The sequence below is a fragment of the Trachurus trachurus genome (assembly GCF_905171665.1).
Source record: "Trachurus trachurus genome assembly, chromosome: 7".
Lineage (NCBI taxonomy): Eukaryota > Metazoa > Chordata > Actinopteri > Carangiformes > Carangidae > Trachurus > Trachurus trachurus.
Window position 1 is genome coordinate 33,082,093 of NC_139901.1, and position 25,116 is coordinate 33,107,208.

At 41.0% G+C, this 25,116-nt stretch overlaps 1 protein-coding gene across 1 annotated transcript in view; it reads right to left on the reverse strand.

Moving 5' to 3' along the window:
* Positions 1–6,890: 6,890 nt before the first annotated feature.
* marchf9 (membrane-associated ring finger (C3HC4) 9) overlaps positions 6,891–25,116 on the reverse strand; it is a gene marked incomplete at both ends in the record, with an annotated part of 25,900 nt that continues 7,674 nt past the window's right edge. Inside the window, 3 exons of the mRNA XM_083975356.1 lie at positions 6,891–7,225; positions 9,841–10,033; positions 12,625–12,780. Of these exons, the coding sequence (XP_083831482.1) occupies positions 6,891–7,225; positions 9,841–10,033; positions 12,625–12,780 (684 nt within the window). The remainder of the gene's footprint in view (positions 7,226–9,840; positions 10,034–12,624; positions 12,781–25,116) is intronic.

The following is a 25,116-nucleotide window of genomic DNA, read 5'->3' on the forward strand; positions in this document are numbered from 1 at the left end:
GGTGGTTTTGTCTAACTTCCTGTCAGCAGATGGAGTTAGCAGCCCCCGCCCTCGTCATGGATCTATTGGTCCTCGTCCCTACGTCACCACATTCAGGCGCATCCCTTGGCTGCACACACAGAGAGGACCGCCCCTTTATGCCGTTCTCTCTCCTCATTGGATAAAACTTGTAGGATACGATAAAAGTTTTCTCCTCGGCTCAGAGCAGAGCAGAGTGACTGACAGACCCGTGTTTCAGACCAAACACTCTATAGAAGTGATTGCTGTCGGAAGATACAACTATTTAAGACTTATAGTAACACAAAAATATCGCTTACTTCTGCTTTAAAAGAAAATAAACCCTGCAGCTCCTGTGATTTGATATATTGACTGTCACAGCATCAACCAACCAACAATCTCCAAAAACCTACAGGTAAAATATTCAGTCTACAGTTGTAATAAAATGCAGTAGATCCGGTTTCATTCAGGCTGAACATCTTTGCTTGAGAAATAATTAAACAGTAATTAAACCCCAGTCTTCCTCCATGCAGCTGTTAGCAGCTGTTAGCAGCTGCTGCTGCTGCTGCTGCTGCTTCAGGTGAGTTCAGGTCAAGAGTTTGTTGAGTTCATGAGATTAAACATCTGCTTCCACAGCAGAACCACTTCCTGTGTTTTATGACGTCATTACATTATAGCCTATTTTTATAGATTAAAGGGATAGTTCATTCAAAATTGACCCCCTGTAACTCAGAGAAGCCACGGAGGACTCTGAAACCTCTCACAGCCCTTAGTCCACATGAGGGGGAGGAGATAAGGAGTGAAATTTCAATTTTGGGTGAACTATCCCTTTAAATTACATCATATGACATCCTGCCATGACGTCACCCATATGACCCGAGTGGGACAGCAACATCAGACTGAGTTCACCTGGCTGAGACTCACCTGGGCGCAGGAAGGAGAACATCTTCATCTTCTTCATCACGGACCGTCTCACTCCTCCTCTTCCTCTTCCTCCTCTTCCTCCTCCTCCTCTTCCTCCTCCTCTTCCTCAGACCAGCTCGTGCTCTCCGGTGATCAGTTCACCTGGCTCATCTCTCACCTGTTCCCTGTGGCGCGTGCAGGAGGAGGACAGGTGGACATGGAGCTGTGGACTGAGCGGACAGGTGAGGGACAGGTGAAGGCTCAGGGCGGAGCAGCAGCCTGAGGACAAAGTCTCTCTCTCTCCGGGACAATGTTTAACAAAGAGACCTGTTCCTCCGGTTTGTTACCAGCAGCACGTGACCTGTAAGTTTACACGGCGAAACCTGCAGACCGGAAGACACACTATCAAAATAAAACTTAAAACTTATTATTTCATATTTATAACGACATGTTTTTCCCCTGTGCTTTGAATATATATTATTTGGCTTCACTGACAATCCATCTGCAAAAGAAAATTATCTCATTATACAGTTTATAGCTATCCATAAATGTCGTTACACTAATGAAAAACCACTCTTTCTTATCTTTGAAAATGAAGCCAAACAAAACAATAAGTCTATTAAAAAATCCATCAACTTGAAAGCTATAAAAACTTTGAATTCATGTACACTACTTTACAATGTCTTTGTATGAAAGCCTCTGTATTGTTGAAACCCCCTGGCGGCGTTTTGTCGGTGTATTGATTTGTATTGCACAGGTATTGCACCATGCTGACTTAATAAAGTTTCTGGAAAAAAAACAAAAAAAACCCGACATGTTTAATCCAAAACCCAGACATTAAAGTGTTTATTCACTCACTCTCCATCGTCAAGTCACATTTTTCAACACTTCACTATTTGTCAAACTGTTTGCACTTTTACATGCCAATGTTTGTTTTGTTGTTGTTATCTGTCTTTATTTACTATGACGTGTGCTGCTGCCTTCCTTGAAGGGTCTTTTATCGGGTTAAATAAAGGTTAAATATATAAATAAAAAAAACTGTTTCCTTCTCAGCCAGGACCATGGTTTGTTTCCTGCTGCAAATAATAATAATAATAATAATATATTTTATCTGATATTTTCTTTGGCCTAAATTTAAAGATCTGATTCAGAAATAAAAGATGACTTTTTTTTCTTTCTTTTTTTAAAGTGAGATTTCTTCAGTGTGTGTGTGTGTGTGTGTGTGTGTGTGTGTGTCATGGTCCTGCACTGAGGTAAAATGGACTCAGACTGAGACACTGAGTGACAACAACACGGATCTCCACCAGGTGGCGACAGACGCTGCCTCATTCACATGCAGGAGTGTTTCTACCTGAACTAACACAGTTACACACACACACACACACACACACACACACACACACACACACACACACACACACACACACACACACACACCTCTGACCTCTGACCCTGGACGACTTCACCTCAGGTGTTTAATTATAATAATAATAATGGTTTACATTTATATAGCGTTTATCGATACCCAAAGCGCGATACAGAAACTATTATTCATTCAAACACATTCACAAAGAGTCGATTGACGGTTTGTTTTGAACCAAAGTGAAATATGAAGGTTGCCATGGCTAGCAGCCTATCACCTAATTGATTATCTATTGATCCACTAATTGATTCATCAAGTTCACTCTGATCGCTCAGAGCTCCAGACTGCTCACAAATGGAGGCATCTTGACCCTAAGATTTGAGACATTCTTCACCGACCTGCACATGTGCAACCAGTAATTTTGACGTTGTCTGAGCGAACAATGGATGCAGACTTTACTTTCTCCCTGGTAACCGTAGTGAACCATCATGTGGATCATCATCAAAGTATTTATCAGTAACAAGGTGAAATGTAAATATTTGCTTTGCAAGTCGAATTACAGTGTGTACCCCTAAATTCTCTGTTTTCAACCCAACAGTTTTAAGTTTGGGGCCACTGTTCTCCTTGTAAAAAAAAAAAAGTTTGTCTGTTATTTATTATTGTGATCAATAATAAATTATGCAGAAAGCCACAGTTAAATAAACACTGCAAAAACTCAAAATCTTAACAAGAATATTTGTCTTATTTCTAGTCAAAACTAATCTCATTCTACTTAAAATAAGACTCATCACATTTAAAAGTAGCTTGTTTTCAGACAGTTTTTACTTCTTTCAAGCAGATTTTCACTTGAATTGAGTAGAAAAATCTGATAGTGGAGCAAGTTTTTCTTTCTTATTACAAGCACAAAAAAACCTGCTTTCACTGGCAGATTTTTCTACTTATTTCAAATAAAACTAAAAATTAGTTTGAAACAAGTGAAAATGATCTAAAAACAAGTATTTTTTCAGGTGATGAGTCTTATTTTAAGTGGGAAGAGATTAGTTTTGACTAGAAATAAGACATTTTGACAAGAAATAAGACAAATATTCTTGGAAAGATTTAGAGTTTTTGCAGTGAAGGACAACCCTCACCACATGTTCCAGTGTTCCTATATGCAAGTATGGAAAGTATGGAAAATGGAAACTATTGTATGGAAATATTACCTTAATAATTCTCTGGGTTTGGTCTTGTCTGAAGTTATTTGGGAAAATTATTTTGTATGCACTTTTGTACGTAGCTACAGTCTCCTGGCAATTATTTGGTGGCATCATGGAATACACATTCATAATAATGAAACCAAACGATTAATTGCACAATTTATTTACATGATACGCATCTAATTACCCAAATGTCAGAAATTATTTGAATTTTTTTTCTTTTAGAGAAGTCTGGAAATTAGGTTCTGGAAAAAGTTTAGAATTTTTGGTAACACTTTACAATAAGGGTCCCTTAATTAACGTTAGTTAGTGCATTATTAAGCATTAGCCTAATATATAAACTAATGTGTTAATTAATGCTGAGTAATGCAATACATAATAACTAATTACATTATTCAACTTTTATTATTACTTAAAGCAGAAGTAAGCGATATTTTTGTGTTAATACTATAAGTCTTAAATAGTTGTATCTTCCGACAGCAATCACTTCTATAGAGTGTTTGGTCTGAAACACGGGTCTGTCAGTCACTCTGCTCTGCTCTGAGCCCAGGAGAAAACTTTCCTTGTATCCTACAACCTTTATCCAATGAGGAGAGAGAACGGCATAAAGGGGCAGTCCTCTCTGTGTGTGCAGCCAAGGGATGCGCCTGAATGTGGTGACGTAGGGACGAGGACCAATAGATCCATGACGAGGGCGGGGGCTGCTAACTCCACCGGCTGACAAGAAGTTATGGTGCGTTCAAGGCAACTCGTAACTCGTGTTTTTCCGACCTGTGAAGTCGTACCAGTTCGATCTGGTACGAGTTCACGGGTCAGAAGTTACGAGTGGCCGTTATAGTGACTTTCACCGGTAAAACAGGTCGGAAAAACACGAGTGGGTTGCCTGGAACGCTACAAAGTCGTAAGTTGTGACTTGAAGCTGTAATTTACCGTTTCAAAAGCCTGCCTGGAACGCAGCATTAGCCAAAACAACCGGATCGCTTACTTCTGCTTTAATATGAGACTCTTTTAGAACCAAATACAAACTCCTCTGGGTAACTAGAGTAACTAGAGTAGTAAACATTAAAGCAATACTTACCTTTCTGGAACTTTTGCACATTTCTTTGTCTAAGTTAAAATGCTATTAATAATCTGATGATACATTAAAATGTAAGAGAAACCCAACAGGGTTAAAAACTCATCATTTTTTCATTCTCATATAATTCTGAGAAAAGTCTGACCAATAATATTATTCGGTCCGATTAATAAGATTTGAAGAGCGACCGAACCTACTTAATATGTAATCACTTTGTGCACCCCTCTCCTCCTCTCCCCCCTCCCGACCAGGAAGAACGCTTATTGACAGAGCAGTAGCAGGACACAGAGCAGAGGAGACTAGAGTCACAACACACTAGAAAGAAGGTTTTTGGAAATAAATAGTTTTTTAAAAGACCAATAACTGCAGCCGCAGCTGGTCGTGGAGTTTCATGTCTGATATTGTAACGTTGATAGTGATCAGCCCCGAGTGATACGTAAACACAGGAAGTCAAAAGCATCCAGTGCTAACGGCTAGGCTACTGTTAGCTCCCTTAGCTCTGTGAGTTCTCAGCGGTCCGGACCCGGTGGAACTCCGGACCGGCGCGGCTCGACTCGGCTCGGTCTGGATTTATTTTGGCCCTGAACCAGCGCATCAGGTGGCGCTGGTCCGGCCGCCAGCCCGGCTCGTTGAGAACTGTAATCTGTAACAATCACTTCCCCTGCGTCTCCAGTAGCAGTAGGCTAACAACAGTTTATTATAAAACTCATCAGTCATCATCACTGAGTCCGTTTATACGGTTTGAAACTCCGGTGTTGTGTTTGTTTGTGTTGTTCCCGTTTCACTCGCGTTCCTGTTCTGTTTACCGTTGCCATGCCAACGCATGCAGCAGGGAGGGAGGGGGCTCGTGGAGCTGCGGAGGAGGGAGAGGTGGGTGGGACTTGTGAGGGAGGTGGAGCTGTTGATTTTCAAATGTTTGTGCTGTGCTGAGTGAAATGCCAGATCGGTAAGTATTGCTTTAATCAACTGCTTACTAATAGGCTACATTAATTCACGTGTTTCCTAATCCTAAATAATACATAATAATGATTGTTAACATATCTGTAAACAGTTAATTAATGCTTAATAATGTACTAACTAACGTTAATTAAGGGACCCTTATTGTAAAGTGTTACCGAATTTTTATGTGTAGGAACCCCGTCTACACACACACACACAAACATAATCACACACACACACAAACACACACACACACACACACAAAGACACTTCGACCTCTTAAAGAAAAGACAGAGCGACACGGGTTAGTAAGAGATCGTCAGATCCCCGAGTTTAATCCAATAGTTTTTACTTATTATCAAATCTGAATCAGCACTCAGCAGCAACAACCTGTATTTGAGCTGAAGTCGCTGGAACACTCTGCCGTTTGTCACGTCGACAAAAAGTTGGTGCAATGAAATCAGATGTTTTTAAAGTGTTTATTTTGGCAAGCACCATTCGAAATAGAGCAAATTTGTCATGTGCTTATGTTATGTGATGAAGAATAAAATTATATACCCATGCAAAACGTCCCTGTGAAATGTACATACGCATCTTTATTGCAGAAAGGTTTAAGTGTCACTGAAATCTTATTGATTTCTTTTTTTTTATTTTGTAGTTTTTTCTTTTTCTTTTTTTTTTTGTTTGACTTGTAATGATTATTGTTCTGTCGCCTCCTCCGACTCCCTCGCGTTGGTTGGTTGGTTTGTTTCAGTTTGTTTCAGTTTTCGGTCTTTGTTTTACCAGCATCGGTTCGGTTAGCTCGTAGAAATTTTTAAGATCATCATTATACATAGTTGTAAATTCTTGTTGGAAATGCTCGGCATGTACTATGGAGTTACATGATTTCCTCTAAAATCAAACATCCGTACAAAATCAAAGTGAGTAAAAAACAAACCAAAAAAGAATCAGATACAAATCAAACCGAGAGAGAGAGAATCAAAAACCGAAACAGAAGAAATGTCTCTGTGCATCCTGATATTGAACTGGAAAATCTCTTCATCTCGTCGTCTTCTTGGATTTAGTTTTACAAAGCCGGTTTACACTCGTCCCCTCGCGCCTCTTTTGTGTCTTTAACACGTTTAAACGTCCTTATTTTTATCACATGAGTTCTTTTAGTTATTGAAAAGCAGCCGCCTGCTGTACGTCGTCCTGTATCGGTATGAAACCAGAGAGACTGAGTGGACGTTGCTGCTGCTGCTGCTGCTGCTGCTGCTGCTGCTGCTGCTGCTGCTGCTGCTGCTGCTGCTGCTGCTGCGACACCAGTCTGTCTGTCTCACGCAGCAGCTTTACATTAGTCCATCAAGTCCGTCCAACTCATCATTTACATCTGGACAACGGGGACGAGCCTGTCGCCACGGAGACGAGCCCGTCCCCCTCATACGGTGGTGACCCTCATCACCACCTCGCGGTTGGCGGCGGCGCTGATCCGCGGGTCGTTGGGCCGCAGCTGGCTGAGGATGTGGAGGATGGTGTAGCCACAGTGGTGGTTCAGAATAGTCCTTAGCCGCCGGCCGTGGCGCCCGCCGCCGCCGCTGCTGGCCAGGCCGTGCGGGTTGGAGGAGCGCGAGCCGCGAGCGCCCGTCTTGCTCGAGCTCAGCGGGTCGCCCAAGTCCTTCGACTTCTCGTAGTTCAGAACTTTCCACTGCTGGTTGACGGCCTGCCATCGCTTGAAGATCCGATAGACCGACGAGCCCTCGTGGATGATGAGGCCTGAGAGAGAGACAGAGAGAGACAGAGAGAGAGAAAGGCTGAACTCAATGTTGTTGGTTTCATCTCACTTCACCTGAGTTCTGCTTCAGGTAACAGGTTCTAATCCACTGATGCAAATGTTGTGTAGAGGTCTCAGATGAAGGATGAGGAGGACTGGGCTACACTGATCCTGATAGGAACCAGGAACCAGGATCTGAGCCCAGTTTCATCAAACTACTCTGGTTTTTAAAGATGGCCGCGGTGGTTCAGTCAACAGGCATCAGTAATCTAATCTGGTCTCATCAATCTTGCTTCTTTTTCAGCCTTAAATGATCCAAACCAACTACAGCTAAAGAGAAACATTTTAAGCTTCTGCCAACAGAAGAAACAAAATTGAAAATACTTTAATCTCAGCAGAACATCCCTTGACCGGGTCTGGACTAAGTCTGGACCGAGTCTGGCTCAGGGGCTAACAGACTCAGGAGCTGATATAACGGAGGTCCACGGTGATAGCCACTAACTGTGCGTTCACACCAAAAGCTTCCAAAGCGTCAAAACGCCAGAAGTCAATTCATTTTCAATGAGAGCCCGGCGACACTGAGCGTCCAAAGCGTCACCAAACGAGAAGTTGAGCCCTGCTTAACTTTAGGGTAATTAGCTATGACGAGGTTTGACCAGCGCGATCAAACTTTGACGTCAGTCACGTGACGAGCGACCAAAGCGGCTGAAAATATTTGCCAGTTTGGAAGCTGTCTTGTCTGAAGCGCACTCTCGAGCGTTTTTGACGCTTTGGAAGCTTCTGGTGTGAACGCACAGTTAAGGCCCCCACATACTCCGGCGTATTGTGAGCAGCGCGGACTCTGTGCGCACTGTCCGCGGACGTTTGAGCTTTCATAGTCGGGCGCACAGCGTCACATTAAAAACAGGTCGATGTGAAGATTTCCCGCCGAGCAATCTATTATGTGAGTACGCGTACGCGGAGTCCGCACGGTCGTAAATATTGAGCTTTGTGCGCATGGGTCTGGCGGTACTCATGTACGCCCGAGTATGTGGGGGCCTTTACAGTCACGAGGGACCAGTGAGGTGAAATGACAACTTGTGGCGGTTAGCGGTACTGAATTTCACCTCACTCACCATAAAAGACGTGCGAACCCAACAGCCAAGTGGTCATTGACCTCTTGGCGAAACGGTTTGCATCGTTGCCCAGGAGCTAACAGACTCAGGAGCTAACAGGCGCTAACAGACCCGGGAGCTAACAGGAGCTAACAGACTCAGGAGCTAACAGGCGCTAACAGACTCAGGAGCTAACAGGCGCTAACAGACCCGGGAGCTAACAGGAGCTAACAGACTCAGGAGCTAACAGGCGCTAACAGACCTAGGAGCTAACAGGAGCTAACAGACCCGGGAGCTAACAGGAGCTAACAGACTCAGGAGCTAACAGGCGCTAACAGACCTAGGAGCTAACAGGAGCTAACAGACCCGGGAGCTAACAGGAGCTAACAGATTCAGGAGCAAACAGATTCAGGAGCTAACAGGAGCTAACAGACTCAGGAGCTAACAGACTCAGGAGCTAACAGGAGCTAACAGACTCAGGAGCTAACAGAAGCTAACAGATTCAGGAGCTAACAGACTCAGGAGCTAACAGAAGCTAACAGATTCAGGAGCTAACAGACTCAGGAGCTAACAGAAGCTAACAGACTCAGGAGCTAACAGACTCAGGAGCTAACAGGAGCTAACAGCTTCAGCTTCAGAGGTAAAACTCGTCGCCTGAGGATGAGAATAGACAGTTGGCAGTAGTCGTAGCGCAGATATCTGCTGCCATCTGTTCTGAGTGTCGTCTTACATTAACAGTCCACCACCAGACTGCTGCTGCTGCTGCTGCTGCTGGAAAACAGAATCTGCTCCTCGCTGCCATTTCATCACTTTCTGCCTGGCGCTTCTTCTCCATCAACCATCTGCTGCTTCACTTTGTCATTTTCTAACGACCTGAACGACCAGCAGAATGTGAAACCAACACATCTTTCCCTCATCATGTCCTCGCATAATCAAACTAATGATCACTAATATCTCTGCTGTTGTTGCTCCTCTGCGTGTTCTCCGTGTGCACTGCAAAAACTCAAAATCTTACCAAGAAAATGTATCTTATTTCTAGTCATAATGTCATTTCTAGTCAAAATAAATCTCATTATACTTAAAATAAGACTCATCACATTAAAAAGTAGCTTGTTTTTAGACACTTTTAAACTTTTTTCAAGCATATTTTCACTTGAAATAAGTAGAAAAACTGATAGTGGAGCAAGTTTTTCTTCCTTATTACAAGCACAAAAAAATTCCTTTCACTGGCAGATTTTTCTACGTATTTTAAGGAAAATTTTGTTTGAAACAAGTGAAAATGATCTAAAAACAAGTTAATATTTAGGTGATGAGTCTCATTTTAAATGAAAAGAGATTAGTTTTGACTAGAAATTAGACATTTTGACAAGAAATAAGACAAATATTCTTGGAAAGATTTTGAGTTTTTGCAATGTGTGTTTGTGTGTGTGTGTGTGTGTGTGTGTGTGTGTGTGTGTGTGTGTGTGTGTGTGTGTGTGTGTGTGTGTGTGTGTGTGTGTGTGTGTGTGTGTGTGTGTGTTTACCTATGCAGACGATGTCCATGAAGCCGTACATGCCGTAGCAGATCTGGAAGAGCAGGTCCTGACGCTGCCACTTGGCCGAGGGGCTGAGCGACGACCAGATGAGCCAGGAGATGCTGGCGATGAGGAACAGGGAGCCCAGGATGATGGCTGCGATCTGCACCTTCTCTATCACCGTCAGGGAGATGGCCTGCCACTGATCAGAAACCGAACAAACAGATACACAGGTCAGAGTTCTGCTTCCGTCTTATTGACCCTCGTCGTGTACAGAGACACTGGCTGGTCCTCATGACCTACATATTTGTTAATTTAAAGGGATAGTTCACCCAAAATTCAAATTGCACTCATTATCTCCTCCTCCCCCTCATGTGGACTAAGGGCTGGGAGAAGTTTCAGAGTCCTCCGTGGCTTCTCTGAGTTACAGGGGGTCTCGGCGTAGCAGTGCATGTCCATATGACGGTTGCAAATGGATACCAACTGTCTTCGTAACAAAAAGACACACCAAAAAACATCCAAATGCCTCCATGCTGCTCGTATGTAATGTCTGTCTTGTATTGAAGCCCCGAAATGCGAAATTGTCCCGAAAAAAATTAAATAAGTTAAGTAAGCTTGTTTGTCCAAATTTGACGAACCGGGAAGAGGAGCTTCGAGAAGCTTCCGCTACAAAACAAGCTTGAAATATAGACTTTTTTTCGGGACAATACAAGACGGACATTACATACGAGCAGCATGGAGGTATTTGGATGTTTCTTGGTGTGTCTTTTTGTTACGAAGACAGTTGGTATCCATTTGCAACCGTTATATGGACATGCACTGCTACGCCGAGACCCCCTGTAACTCAGAGAAGCCACGGAGGACTCTGAAACTTCTCCCAGCCCTTAGTCCACATGAGGGGGAGGAGATAATGAGTGAAATTTGAATTTTGGGTGAACTATCCCTTTAACCCTCCTGTTGTCCTTCTGGGTCAAATTGTCCTTCCATCCTTACTTCTTCTTTCTTCCTCTTTTGATCCAATTGACCCTGGTCTGTTCCCTATACCTCCATCTTTCTTTACTTCCCTTTCCCTTCCTTCTTTCCACAATCCTTTTTCCCTTCAATGATGTTTGAGTTAATAAAGACAGATACTATATATATATATTTTTTTAAAAATAACTTCAGTATTTCCATTTAAACAGCTCTTATTTCCCTGTTTCAGCAGAAACTGACTCCAGATCTGAGTCTGAGTCGTCACTGCTCCATGTAACAGTAGAGCTGAAGTGTAAATATCTTTATTGATGAGCAGTCAAAACATTATTGTGGAGCAGGTAATGTAAAGACGCTGCACACACACACACACACACACACACACACACACACACACACACACACACACACACACACACACACACGCGCGCTGATGGCAGCCTCATACGTTCAGACCTGTGGCTGCTGTGAGGGCAGAAGGACGGTGACGCACACGGAGAATGTGTCGGAGCAATATGGCAGCAGAGCCGACAACAGACGGGACCACTGACAACACCATGACAACACCATGACAACACCATGACAACACCATGACAACAGACTGTGTTGTTGATGTTGTTGTGCAGGTGTTGCAGCTGTTTTACCTGCAGTGGGTTCATGGTGCTGCTGGTTTTAGTGCAGGTGTTGTAGGTGATTAATGGATAATTGCCGTTTTTTTACAATCTGGACCTTATTTCTAGCATAAAATCCGATCATTTCCTCCCCCAGATAACTTTGGTGTCATTACAAGTGGTTGTGATGAAATGAGCTGCAGCCGAGAGGCGCGTATATCCGTATAATGGAGTCTACAGGGCAGCAGAATGCAGCCTCTAAATAACACATTATCTGCAGAGAAACTCCTTCATTTCACCAATATTTTGTTATGATATTGTATTGTATTGTATTTTATTAGCACATAAAAGATATATAAAACAGCATATTAAAAAGTGGAACAACAACAACAAAAAACATACAAAGTATACAGTAGATAAAGCAAATGTGCAGGAGTAACCAAAAAAAAACCTAAGGGCTTGTCAAGTCAAGTGTTCCTCCTAAAGATAAACATTCAACATAAATTTAATTTACAGTAATATGCTAGTGCTATTCCCCTCTGAGTCCGGGGTTAGCTGTTATCAACATCCGGGGTCTGTAGGTTGACCTACTGACCTCTGACCTGGATGATGTCATCTCTGAGCGCCGCGCGGCTTGTTGCTACCGCTAATGCTACGGTTCGTTTCTGCGTGTTTCTGACTTGTCAGAACAAAATGAGCAGCTGGATGAAGTTCAGCTTCCACAGGCTTCCTCTCCTCAACCTGGACTCACTAAAGCTCCGGCTAGTTGAGATAAAAATGGACCCGAATGCCGAAGCAGAATGATTATTATCAGAATGAGCCGCGCGGCGCTCAGAGATGACATCATCCAGGTCAGAGGTCAGTAGGTCAACCTACAGACCCCGGATGTTGATAACAGCTAACCCCGGACTCAGAGGGGAATAGCACTAGCCTATCAGAACTAAATATTGGTGAAATGAAGGAGTTTCTCTGCAGATAATGTGTTATTTAGAGGCTGCATTCTGCTGCCCTGTAGACTCCATTATACGGATATACGCGCCTCTCGGCTGGAGCTCATTTCATCACAACCACTTGGAATGACACCAAAGTTATCTGGGGGAGGAAATGATCGGATTTATGCTAGAAATAAGGTCCAGATTGTAAAAAAAAAACAGCACTCCCCCTTTAAGGTGCTACAGGTGTGTTGTGGTATTGTGGTTCAGGTGTTTCTTACCTGCAGTGGGTTCTTGGTGCTGATGGCCAGGACCTGGTACTTGAAGTAGCAGAGCTCGCAGCTCCAGGATCCTCTCTCGCTGATCCAGCGGATGAGGCAGGGCTGGTGGGTGCAGCGCACCGAGCCGTCGCAGCGGCACGGGCTCAGCAGCTCCCCCTGCAGGACAGGTAGGGAAACACACACACAGAGGAAAACACTGTGTTAATGTACAGTTACTGTAATATTATATCTGATCTGGGTCCTGTTCACCACATGAATCAGGATCAGAAATGTTTTCATTGCCAAGAGCAGTAGAAGTCGGTTTACAGCAAAATAAATAAAAATAGTAAAAGGTGAGGCGATAAAATAAAAATTGTAATAATATAAGATTTAAAAAATAGAATAAATAGTGCAAAAAAATTGCATATACTATATACAATGTAGGATTTATATTAAAAGAATAAAAGAGAATAGAATAAAGATGAAGATAGATAGATACAGAATACAAAAACGGTTATTGTGCAAAATATTAGTTGTACAAAAAGTACAGGTGTAAACGCACCACGACCAAACCACCTCTGGAACGCAATAATCACATTGAACACAAGTGTAAACGGTAATGTGCCCTGTATCCAGATAATACTAATACTATTTTTTTTATTTTTTTATTTTTTAATCTACCTGGCGCCCAAACATGTGATCAGATCTCATTAGACCCTGGAGACGCGTGTTGATGCCAGGTGTGAACAGGTATTTAGATGTTTTAGTGCAGAGAGTGACTGATGTGTATCTGTGTCACCTCAGTTTATAAACTCACAGTTTGTCTGGATGAAGTGAGCGTAGAAGAAAACAGACTCTCCACAGTGATCATGATGACTTCTCCTCCTATAAAAACACTCTCCCTCCATGAACCACAAGATCAACAGTTGTCTCATTTTAACTTTATTAATCTTCTCTCAGAGGAAAAGCTGATAACTGTACTTCCCAAAATGTTGAACTGTTCCTTTAATCATTAATAACTATAAAGAGGGAAAATATAAAGAATTCAAGTTGATGTAATTTGATCTAAATGTTTAATACTTTAATAGATTATCCACACCAGAGAGCAAAGTGAGTTTATGTTGTGGCTGCAGCTGATTAAAGAGACGATGAACTGAAGCTGTTTTACACCTGAAGGAGTTCAGTTTCTGAGCCAACGTGACACTTTATAAATAAATAAAACTCTAAGTGTCTTAGTTTCTGTGTATTTGTACCTGACTGTAAACAGTTCACATCTGGACGTCTCAGATCTTTAATCTAAGTTCCTCTCTGTGTCTCTGCTGGAGAAACGGCGACACCTACAGGTCGATGGACGGCCAACTATCAGGCTCCGCCCCCTCGTTATGACACGTTTAATTAATTACACCACAGTCTGTGAAGCTTTTGGGTCAAATCCAGAGTCTCCTCAGCACCTGAGCTCTGCTGGTCTGAGTCCATGTCAGGCCTGATGACCACATCCTGCCTGTCTCCACCAATCAGCTTCAAGCATCCACACACAGTCCCACTGGTTAAAACTGCAACACAGCTCAGATTTATGATAGATCCTCGTTTCACTCAACAGAGAACCGAAGAAAAACAGATGAATGGAAAGTTTTTACATGACAGAGATAGTGCGGATAATGGACCTTGCTGGCACACGTGACTTTGACAGCACAAAGCGCGATGCATTCTGGGTAAATACGGCACTAAGGACGAATCTCCTTGTTGTTTACAGCTACTTCCTGGTAGAAAACCAGCATGAGAACAATAGTGACGGACGAGAGTTTCACTATACTGCCCTACAACGCAAGAAGGGGGTAACTCATTTTTTGTCAAAAATGAGATTTTGACATTTTTGGGACATTAAAGCAATACTTACCGATCTGGCATTTCACTCAGCACAGCACAAACATTTGAAAATCAACAGCTCCACCTCCCTCACAAGTCCCACCCACCTCTCGCTCCTGCCGCATCTCCACGAGCCCCCTCCCTCCCTGCTGCATGCGTTGGCATGGCAACGGTAAACAGAACAGGAACGCGAGTGAAACGGGAACAACACAAACAAACACAACACCGGAGTTTTAAACCGTATAAACGGACTCAGTGATGATGACTGATGAGTTTTATAATAAACTGTTGTTAGCCTACTGCTACTGGAGACGCAGGGGAAGTGATTGTTACAGATTACAGTTCTCAACGAGCCGGGCTGGCGGCCGGACCAGCACCACCTGATGCGCTGGTTCAGGGCCAAAATAAATCCAGACCGAGCCGAGTCGAGCCGCGCCGGTCCGGAGTTCAACCGGGTCCGGACCGCTGAGAACTCACAGAGCTAAGGGAGCTAACAGTAGCCTAGCCGTTAGCACAGAGCTAACAGTAGCCTAGCCGTTAGCATAGAGCTAACAGTAGCCTAGCCGTTAGCATAGAGCTAACAGTAGCCTAGCCGTTAGCACAGAGCTAACAGTAGCCTAGCCGTTAGCACAGAGCTAACAGCAGCCTAGCCGTTAGCACAGAGCTAACAGTAGCCTAGCCGTTAGCACAGAGCTAACAGTAGCCTAGCCCCCTAGCCGTTAGCACTGGATGCTTTTGACTTCCTGTGTTTACGTATCACTCGGGGCTGATCACTATCAACGTTACAATATCAGACATGAAACTCCACGACCAGCTGCGGCTGCAGTTATTGGTCTTTTAAAAAACTATTTATTTCCAAAAACCTTCTTTCTAGTGTGTTGTGACTCTAGTCTCCTCTGCTCTGTGTCCTGCTACTGCTCTGTCAATAAGCGTTCTTCCTGGTCGGGAGGGGGGAGAGGAGGAGAGGGGTGCACAAAGTGATTACATATTAAGTAGGTTCGGTCGCTCGTCAAATCTTATTAATCGGATCGAATAATATTATTGGTCAGACTTTTCTCAGAATTATATGAGAATGAAAAAATGATGAGTTTTTAACCCTGTTGGGTTTCTCTTACATTTTAATGTATCATCAGATTATTAATAGCATTTTAACTTAGACAAAGAAATGTGCAAAAGTTCCAGAAAGGTAAGTATTGCTTTAAAGGTTCTGCTACATCATGTGGATGAATATCTTAACTCAACGTTATCTTATTTGGGATATATTTGCAGGTGGTTTTCACAGTAACTCCCAAAAACTGCGGTGAAACAACAAGAGAACACAGTAACTAGAGTTACCTTTTTCTTCCTGTGTATAGAATGATTAACAGGCCCGACTGTACAACAGGTTACTACCATTTTAGAACCAATGGGAGTTTCCCCTTTTCTTATGTTGTATGACCATCTTATATTTTGCCTCAATGCACAAACAGACAGAGGTAACTCTGAAATAAGGGTAAAATGTTAAGTTTGAGTTAAATATTTTTACACAGCTAGACTACTACTCACAAATGCAAGGATTTGACTAATTTTCAGAATCCTAAATTCAATACAGTTGGACAGACTGGACAACAAAAACACTTTAAATTCATTTTTCTCAGAATTCCACTCTGAGGAGTTTTACCCCTTTCTTCCGTTGTAGGACAGAATAGGCCTATTGATCTAATTTTTCATGTCACTATATCACCGTTTAGACTAATCTGATGTTTGTAAAGTTTATAAAACCAATGATTGGACAAACATTACTATTTATGTGTGCACATTTTTGTAATTAGTCATGGTTATCAGATTAGCCGGGCTAACGGTTAGCTACCTGTTTAACTTTAATAACTCAGTGACTCAATAAACCACATATGTCAAACTCAAGGCCCGCGGGCCAGAACCGGCTGCAATCTTTGGACCGTGTGATAATATCAATATAAGTTGACGACATAAGGAGCTAAACAAATATTAATCAATAGTTTTAGTCAGTCAAAGTTCTTGATATTGGTTAATGGTTTAATAATCATGTGCATCCCTAATAAATGACTATTTAAAGCTGCAGATAGAATCGATAGAACAGATTTTTTTATTTATTTAATGATTAATGTTGTTTTATATGCAATAACTTACAGGCTTTGCTAGTTCTAGGTTCAATAAGTGCAAAAAGGTCATTTCAATAAGTTCTCAATAAACAACCAGTCTGATCCTCAACTTGTACCAATTTTTAATTGGCCCACGGCATATTTGAGTTTGACACCCCTGCAATAAACGGTCCATGAAAACATATTTTCTCCAGCGGATATCTGAGTTCCAACATGACTGAGCTAACTGGAGTAGTTTCATGTCGTGTTTTAACAGCTGACGTCCATACGAACGGCAGCTTCATTGTTTCCTCAGGCAGAAACTAACAGGTCGTTTAGAGCCCAGATGATTCACTGGTTTCCTCAGTAAAATAAAAAAAATAAAAAAAAATCACTGCCACCATCTTGTCACATGTGATTATTGTCCAGTTTCTTAGTTTTTTCTGAGTGTAACTCAACATTTGGACGTTGTGACGGAGACTCAGACTGAACGCAGTGTTTTAATGACGTTAACCGAGCGCGTCAGAGCGATGACGGACACGTTCCTCTGTCTGCGCCGCCATTAGGACAGAAAATGATGTGAGATGTTCTGCTGATGGAGAATAATTGCTGCTCCTGTTTGATGGAATAATACGCTGCCAGAGGTTTTTTATTCTGTGTGTTAATTAGTTTGACACACACACACACACGCAGAGAAAAGGACTGAAGCAGTTTGATAAAAACACATTACAACAAATGACGATGACACAAAGAAGGAGAAAGACGAACGAACATGTTGAAAACATCCAACTCTTCAGAGACTGAGCAGAAACCTGGTTTATAATCAATAGTAAAACTAAATTATATTTATTTTGTACAGAAGTCAGAGGTTGTGGATTTTATCTGTGAAAAGTGAGAATAAGACACAACTGAAGAGACGATTTAGAAACTTGAAGAAGTGAATTTAGGATCAAATCAGTTGTTTTTTTATGTTTAGGCATCAGAAAATGAGGTAAATTAATTTTAATTAAGATTAAAATCAGATGAACAGATTTCTAAATTAATTAAAGTCAGAGTCTGGAGGTTTGTTCGTTGCAGTTTGTAAATACAACTTTGTTTTATAAACGATACCCAGAGGAGTTTGTATTTGGTTCTAAAAGAGTCTCATATTAATGTGGATGAATCTACGGTACCACTTGTTAACGGCTCCATTTTCAATAAATACTGCATATTGTTTTGTCTTTATAGTTATTTTGATATTATTATTTAGTGGTCGGCTCGCCCAGCATTTCCTAGTTTCGTTTTCCCGGACGCTGCCCGGCGGGTCAGGGGAATAACGCCGCCGGATCGCTGTTTATGGTCGAAACTACGACGGCATCTGATCGTCTTCCAACCTCCAACTTTCGTTCTTCGTTCTCAATGAAAACATTCTTTTCAAATGTTTTCGCTTTCGTCCGTCCAAGAATTTCGCCGAGGCTCATGGGAAATGTAGTGAAAACACTTTACTTTCTGAAACTCCTTATAGTCCCTTTAATTTTTTCTTTAGTCTAAGTTGTATTTATATTATTTAAAGCAGAAGTAAGCGATCCGGTGGTTTTGTCTAACTTCCTGTCAGCAGATGGAGTTAGCAGTCCCCGCCCTCGTCCCTACGTCACCACATTCACACGCATCCCTTGGCTGCACACACAGAGAGGACTGCCCCTTTATGCCGTTCTCTCTCCTCATTGGATAAAGGTTGTAGGATACAAGGAAAGTTTTCTCCTGGGCTCAGAGCAGAGCAGAGTGACTGACAGACCCGTGTTTCAGACCAAACACTCTATAGAAGTGATTGCTGTCGGAAGATACAACTATTTAAGACTTATATTAACACAAAAATATCGCTTACTTCTGCTTTGAATTAATATTCTGTTAAATTTGCACGTCACAATATGCCTTAAAGGGACAAGGAGGAGTTTTGTTAAAGCGAAGTGTTTCCACACTACATTTATGAGCCTCCGCACCGTGAAATTCTTTGAGCGGCGCAAGACAGACTCATGTTTTCATTCATCAAGAATTAAAGTCAGAGGTTGGAAGACGATCACATACCGTCGTAGTTCCCACCATAAACGTTATTCTCATGACTCGCCACGAAACCGAAAGTAAAGAAACGCTGGTCGGCTCGCCCAGCATTTCCACCACCACTAATAATAACAAAATAACCATAGAGACAAAACCATAGATTTATCTAAAATGGACCATTAACAAGTGGTAACGTAGATTCATCCACATTAATATCAGACTTTTTTATTGTTGTGGAACTTTTCGTTCTGCCGATGGAGAAACTCCTCGTTGTCCCTTTAAAGATGAAAAGGCACCGTTTTTCAACAAAGTTTGTACGTTTTCCATCTTTAAACACCAGTTCAGGCACCGTTTAAAAATGACCTGGTATCGGATAAAACCTAAACGATACGATACCTACAGTAAGTGTGTATCAACCATTTCTCCCGTTTCTCAGCTTGACGGCGTCCTGTCTCTGTTTATCTTGGTGGTAGTTTTTATACAAGCTCACAACGCTACATGCCCAACTTCAGCTGAGCTCTGTCATTGGCTGAGGAGAAAAAACACCAACTTCACCAAAACATTCACCACCACCTGAGCAGAAGCCTAGAGGTGATAGAGGAGGATCTCTGTTGTAGCTATACGTCTACATTTAGTGTTTTAAGGACTCTACCTTTAACTCTGTCCCCTGTGACTCAGAGTTAAACTCAGGGTTCAATCACTGGACTCGTCTGTTTAATCAACATCTGGCGATCTAGGCTCCACTGACCTTCCCTTTCACAATAAAAGCCCTGAAGTGTCCCGGTGTTGGTCAATGAGCCTCGTGCTGCTCGTAAACTTTAGAACAAGTTGCTGCTGCTGCTGCTGCTGCTGCTGCTGCTGCTGCTGCTGACATTATAAAGATAAGACGGAGAAGCTCAGAGGTCGACGAGCTGCTACATAAAAAACTATACGGAGGCAAACATCTTTTAAAATGTCACGCTGAGGTGTGTGTGTGTGTGTGTGTGTGTGTGTGGAGGAGAGGAGGGTTAGAGACTCAGAGGAGGAGACACTACAGGTGAATAGGGTAAAAATGTAAACTAACAGATATCACCATGAAACTTCCCAAGTTTATTACTCACATTAAGACAAATATTTTTTGTATTACAAGTTTTGTCAAATTTTATGTTTAAATATGTAAATGAGGCAATATCTGATGAAATATGTGCTAATTTGCATATATTTCCAGAACAGAAATCTGAACAATGGATAAAGCCTCTTTCAAAATTCTTGTTTTATTTAGTTGACATATTAGAGTCAGAAGTTTTTACAGAGGAGGATTGTGGATATCTCTTTTTATCACTCTGTAAATGAGAAAATACTGTCACCAGCCCTAAAAATTCAAATTTTGCCATGTTTTTAGTAATAAAATGTTGTATAAATGAGGCTGTGAATGATATATCAACAATCCCCTCTGTAAAAACCTTCAGGATATAGAAAGGGATCAAAGTGGAAGGTTTGGTGTCTGTAAGTGCTGCAGAAAACGGCCTTTAAAGACTTGGACTGTAAAATTACACAGATTGTTATTGTCAATCGTATTTTAACGATTTGTTGTTGATACAAGGGAAATGACCATTTTTGGAGCCCAGATTTTTGTTCAGGAGAGAGAGAACTTTACAATGACACCTGATGTGACATGGGTCAGAATAACTTATGGTGAATTTAGGAGAAATCTACTGACAAAAGAGCAGGGCCGTTACTAGGAATTCTGGGCCCCCTTAAAGAATACTAAAGTGGGCCCCTCCCCCTAACTTTTCCTTTTTTTTTCTTAGACTACGTATGTATTATCGTTTTTTATTTAGCCTTCTTTGTTTTGATGCTAATGCAGCATTACACTGCAAAAACTCAAGTATCTTAGCAAGAATATTTGTCTTATTTCTAGTCAAAATGTCATTTCTAGTCAAAACAAATCTCATTATACTTAAAATAAGACTCATCATATTAAAAGTAACTTGTTTTTAGACACTTTTTACTTCTTTCAAGCAGATTTTCACTTGAAATAAGTAGAAAAATCTGATAGTGGAGCAAGTTTTTCTTCCTTATTACAAGCACAAAAAACTTACTTTCACTGGCAGATTTTTCTATTTATTGTGAATTTAAGTGAAAATGATCTTAAAAACAAGTACATTTTTAGGTAATGAGTCTTATTTTAAGTGGAAAGAGATTAGTTTTGACTAGAAATTAGACATTTGGACAAGAAATAAGACAAATATTCTTGGAAAGATGTTGAGTTTTTACAGTGTACTATGAGTATTAGTCAGGGTCTTACGCAGAATAAATCAGTCATACAAAGATTAGACTACTGGGGTTTTTTATGGGCCCCACTGGGCGCTGGGCCCCTAGAGTTATCATCACCTTTCTCCCCTATACAACGGCCCTGCGAAAGAGACAAAATGAAGTAAAATAAAAACCTTAATGTGGATTTTCTACCATTTCTTTTGACTTTTCTGAAAGAATACATGTTAAGGAAGAAAAATAGCCAAAAATCTCAAAATTGATGAAAAAACAGTGTTTTTGCCTGTTAGTGTCTCGCCCAGATAAGAGAAAAAATTAAATGGAAATTAACTCCAATACCAACAAATCTTTTTTTTTGGCCACATCAATCATACAGAAGGTAAACATGAGAGCTGCTGCTTCAACGCTACCAGAGCAGATTCTCTCATCCCTCTACACTCTGAAACAAACAGGAGGGGAATGAGAAAACCGCTGCACGGCCTGTAGTCCGCTCTGATTGGTCGATCGCCGTGTCTCTAAGGCGAAGAACGAAGAGGACAAACACACACACTGTGATAATATCTGATGCACGTGAATGTAAATCAATGAGTGAATGAGTGGCTGTGTTTTTAGATGAAACCTTCGTAACGTGTCAGACACATTAAATCTGACGATGATTCCGACTGTACGTTTTTAATGAGCTTCATTTTACATCAGCGCTTTTATTCTGAAGGGCCGGGGAGGAAAAGCTATTAAGTGTACTGAACTGGATCAAATCAAATTGATCAATTAATTGAAAACAAGTGAGAGATAATGGGAGTGGAACACATTATGTGGCTAAACGCTTCTTCATCTTCTTTTTCTACTTCTTCTACTTCTAATTCATTTGCATGGCAGCCGGTTCCCTGTTTTTAAATTCAGACGGTACCTGAAGGCAACACGCAGTAAAAACACATGAGACATTAAAGGTCACATCTGGACGAGCCGGACGGAGTCATACTGAAAAAACTGGAGCATGTGTGTGTGTGTGTGTGTGTGTGTGTGTGTAATGAAGTCAGCTGTAAAGTCACTCTTAAAATTAACCTGTTTAACCTCATACACCTCAGTCTCTGTAGTGACTGCAAAAACTCAAAATCTTACCAAGAATATTTGTCTTATTTCTAGTCAAAATGTCATTTCTAGTCAAAACAAATCAAATTATACTCAAAATAAGACTCATCACATTAAAAGCAGCTTGTTTTTAGACACTTTTTACTTCTTTCAAGCAGATTTTCACTTGAAATAAGTAGAAAAATCTGATAGTGGAGCAAGTTTTTCTTTCTTATTACAAGCACAAAAAACTTGCTTTCACTGGCAGATTTTTCTACTTCCCAGCAAACACAAACCGTAATTTCAACGTTGATTTCCGGTTGAAACCAGGTTGATATAAGGTTTGAACGTTTTTCAACCTCTTTTCAATCGTCTAAAAAGCGGTTACAACATCAACGTTGCGCAAAACACATATTTGTTTAATTTTAGTTGATAATAATTTCCGTTGTAGCTCTCAAAAGAGATTGTATTGATTAGATTGATGTTTTTTCTCTAAATGAGGGAGGCGAAATTACGTCTAAACAAAACGTAATTTCAACGCATTAAATGTTTCATAAAATATCACAAATATGGACATATATGAGCTTTGTGCTGTTAATAGAAAGCTTCCAGTACATCGCAATGGTGATATTTTAATGAATTTATGTAAAATTAGAGGATGCCGTGTACTGCTGTAACGCGCATGCGCGAACACTTAAGCTACCGGCTGCTGTACTGAGCGAGCAGGAGTGCGGCGAACGAGTCGGTCCTACCATAACGTCTCTGGTCCTACTCACGCTGCCTGAGTCGTCAAATACAGCATTTTTGGTAAGTGCATGCACTACTGTACAGTATTTCCTATGTTCCAACAAGAAATTATGACACCATTTGTTTCATTTTACGCTGCTAACGATGCGGACGAGGCCGCTCGTTTGGGCATGCTAACTTAGCAGTAAGGTTAGCATGGTAGCTTGTAACGTTTTCATGCTTGCGGCCTTGACAAAACTTTCTGCCCGACTACTTTAAGGCGTGTGTTTATAATGTTGGTTCGCTATTGCATGTAATTCCACAATTGGACTGTCGACGTAGCCTTCTAAATTTAATATTCAGGCCATTTTAAAATACACAGCTGAAAGCGAGGGGGCTGCAAGCTAGGGGAGGGAGTGAATGAGGGATTGTGATGATTTAAAAAAAATTGCCCAAAACTTTGTTGTTTGTCCTACTACAACAACTTATAGAGAAAGTATGACCAGTGGGAAAAGGGCACACCCTACTGAAATGGGCTACTGTATGCAAGTAAAAGTAAAGGGGAAAAACAACAACAAAAAAGGGCCTTGAGGGAAACTGTGGTGTACTCTGTGATTAAAGGTAATTTTTGCTAATAATAAAGTTTGTCTATATTACTGAGTGGTTGCACAGTGAAATCCTTGCATCTCATAATTTCTGTACTCTTTCCCTAATATTTTAGATGCTGTCATGAGGTTGAATCCCAGCCCCACAGGCAAATGTCAACAGCGCCATGGCAGACCACCTGAAACAGGCTCCAGGGAGGACTGGTGGTGGTGGTTTTGATCCAGCCCTGCATTCCACAACCTTTGTTCTAAACAATTTTATTTAGAGAAGATTTTCTTTTATTGTTTGCAGGGTTGGGAGTAATGGAATAGTTAAATATTTAAAATACAGTATTTTAAATAGAAAATGAGTAACTGTATTGTGTAACAATTTAAATGTGTGTTTCCTGACACTGTTACTGTCTCAAGTAAGATTACTTGAAGGACTTTAATGTGTTATTTGCTCAAGAAGACTTTTTCTGTATATTTTGTGACTATTTTTTCCCTCAAATATTGCTACTGTTTTCTAGAAAAATCCCCCATGTCTGATTGTTATGGTGCGTTCCAGGCAACCCGTAACTCGTATTTTTCCGACCTGTTCCTATGGTTACCCGTTAGAACGTACAGTCAAACTCGTAACTTCCCACCTGTGAACTCGTACTAGATCGATCTACTCCCAGTTCCCAGTTCGTAACTCGTAACTTGCCTGGAACGCTACAAACTCGTAACTGGTGACTTGAAGTCGTGACTTACGGGTTAAAAAGCCTGCCTGGAACGCACCATAAGTGTTGTACTGTATTGGCATATTTCATAAATGTGTCTGTATTTAACACTGTTGATTTTCAATATTTGAATAAATTCAAGTTTATTGTAGCCTTTGTCCTTACTGTAAACTGTTGACAAAGTAGATAGGCTGGTGGTTGAATTGGTATCCTATAGTCAGCAACTATATATTGAGTATATAGTGAGCATTTTTACGTTTAATAGACGTTTTTTAAACGTCTATGTTGAAAACTCGTTCAAAATTGGTTGAAAAGTGAAAGTTTTTTCACCGGCTATATGTAGACGTTTAATGAACGTTCATATTTAGACCACATTTAAACGTCTTTTGCAATAGTGCTTTCAAATGAGAAATTTAGACAAAATTTACTAGTTATGATCCACCATAACAATATACTGTGTATGCACACTAAATAAGGAGAAAAAATTAAATATAGCATTTCCTGGTGAAATATGGTTTATACGTGAACGTTGAATAGACGTCCACAAATAGCCGTTGAAAAAACTTTCACTTTTGAACCAATTCTGAACGTCTTTTCAACGGTCGGCATAAACGTTTTTTAAACGTCTTTTCAACCAAAAAATGTTTGCTGGGTTATTTCAAGTGAAAATTTGTTTGAAACAAGTGAAAATGATCTAAAAACAAGTTAATTTAAGAGAAAAGAGATTAGTTTTGACTATTTTGAAATAAGACAAATATTCTTGGAAAGATTTAGAGTTTTTGCAGTGCAGTAGTGACTGAGCAGCAGGTTTGTGTCAGTGGGACAAAATAAAAACCACAGATTGTGACTCTGTGATAAAATGTTTTACGATCTCATTATAACGCCCTCCAGTGGCCATTAATATATAATAATAATAACATGATGATAATAATAACATAAATAATGTTAAAGATACATTATGTAGGAATTCCTCCCATCTAGCGTTGCGGTTGTATATCTCAAGCAAATCAGTCGTATTTTTCATGTTGCATTCACCTGAAATTGGGCAGACGGCAGACAGACAACAGACGCTGCATGTAACAGGATAAACAAGCCTCTATGTAAACAAGTGGTCCGCCAGCACGAGGCAAAACAATACACATGACAACATGTTGTCAT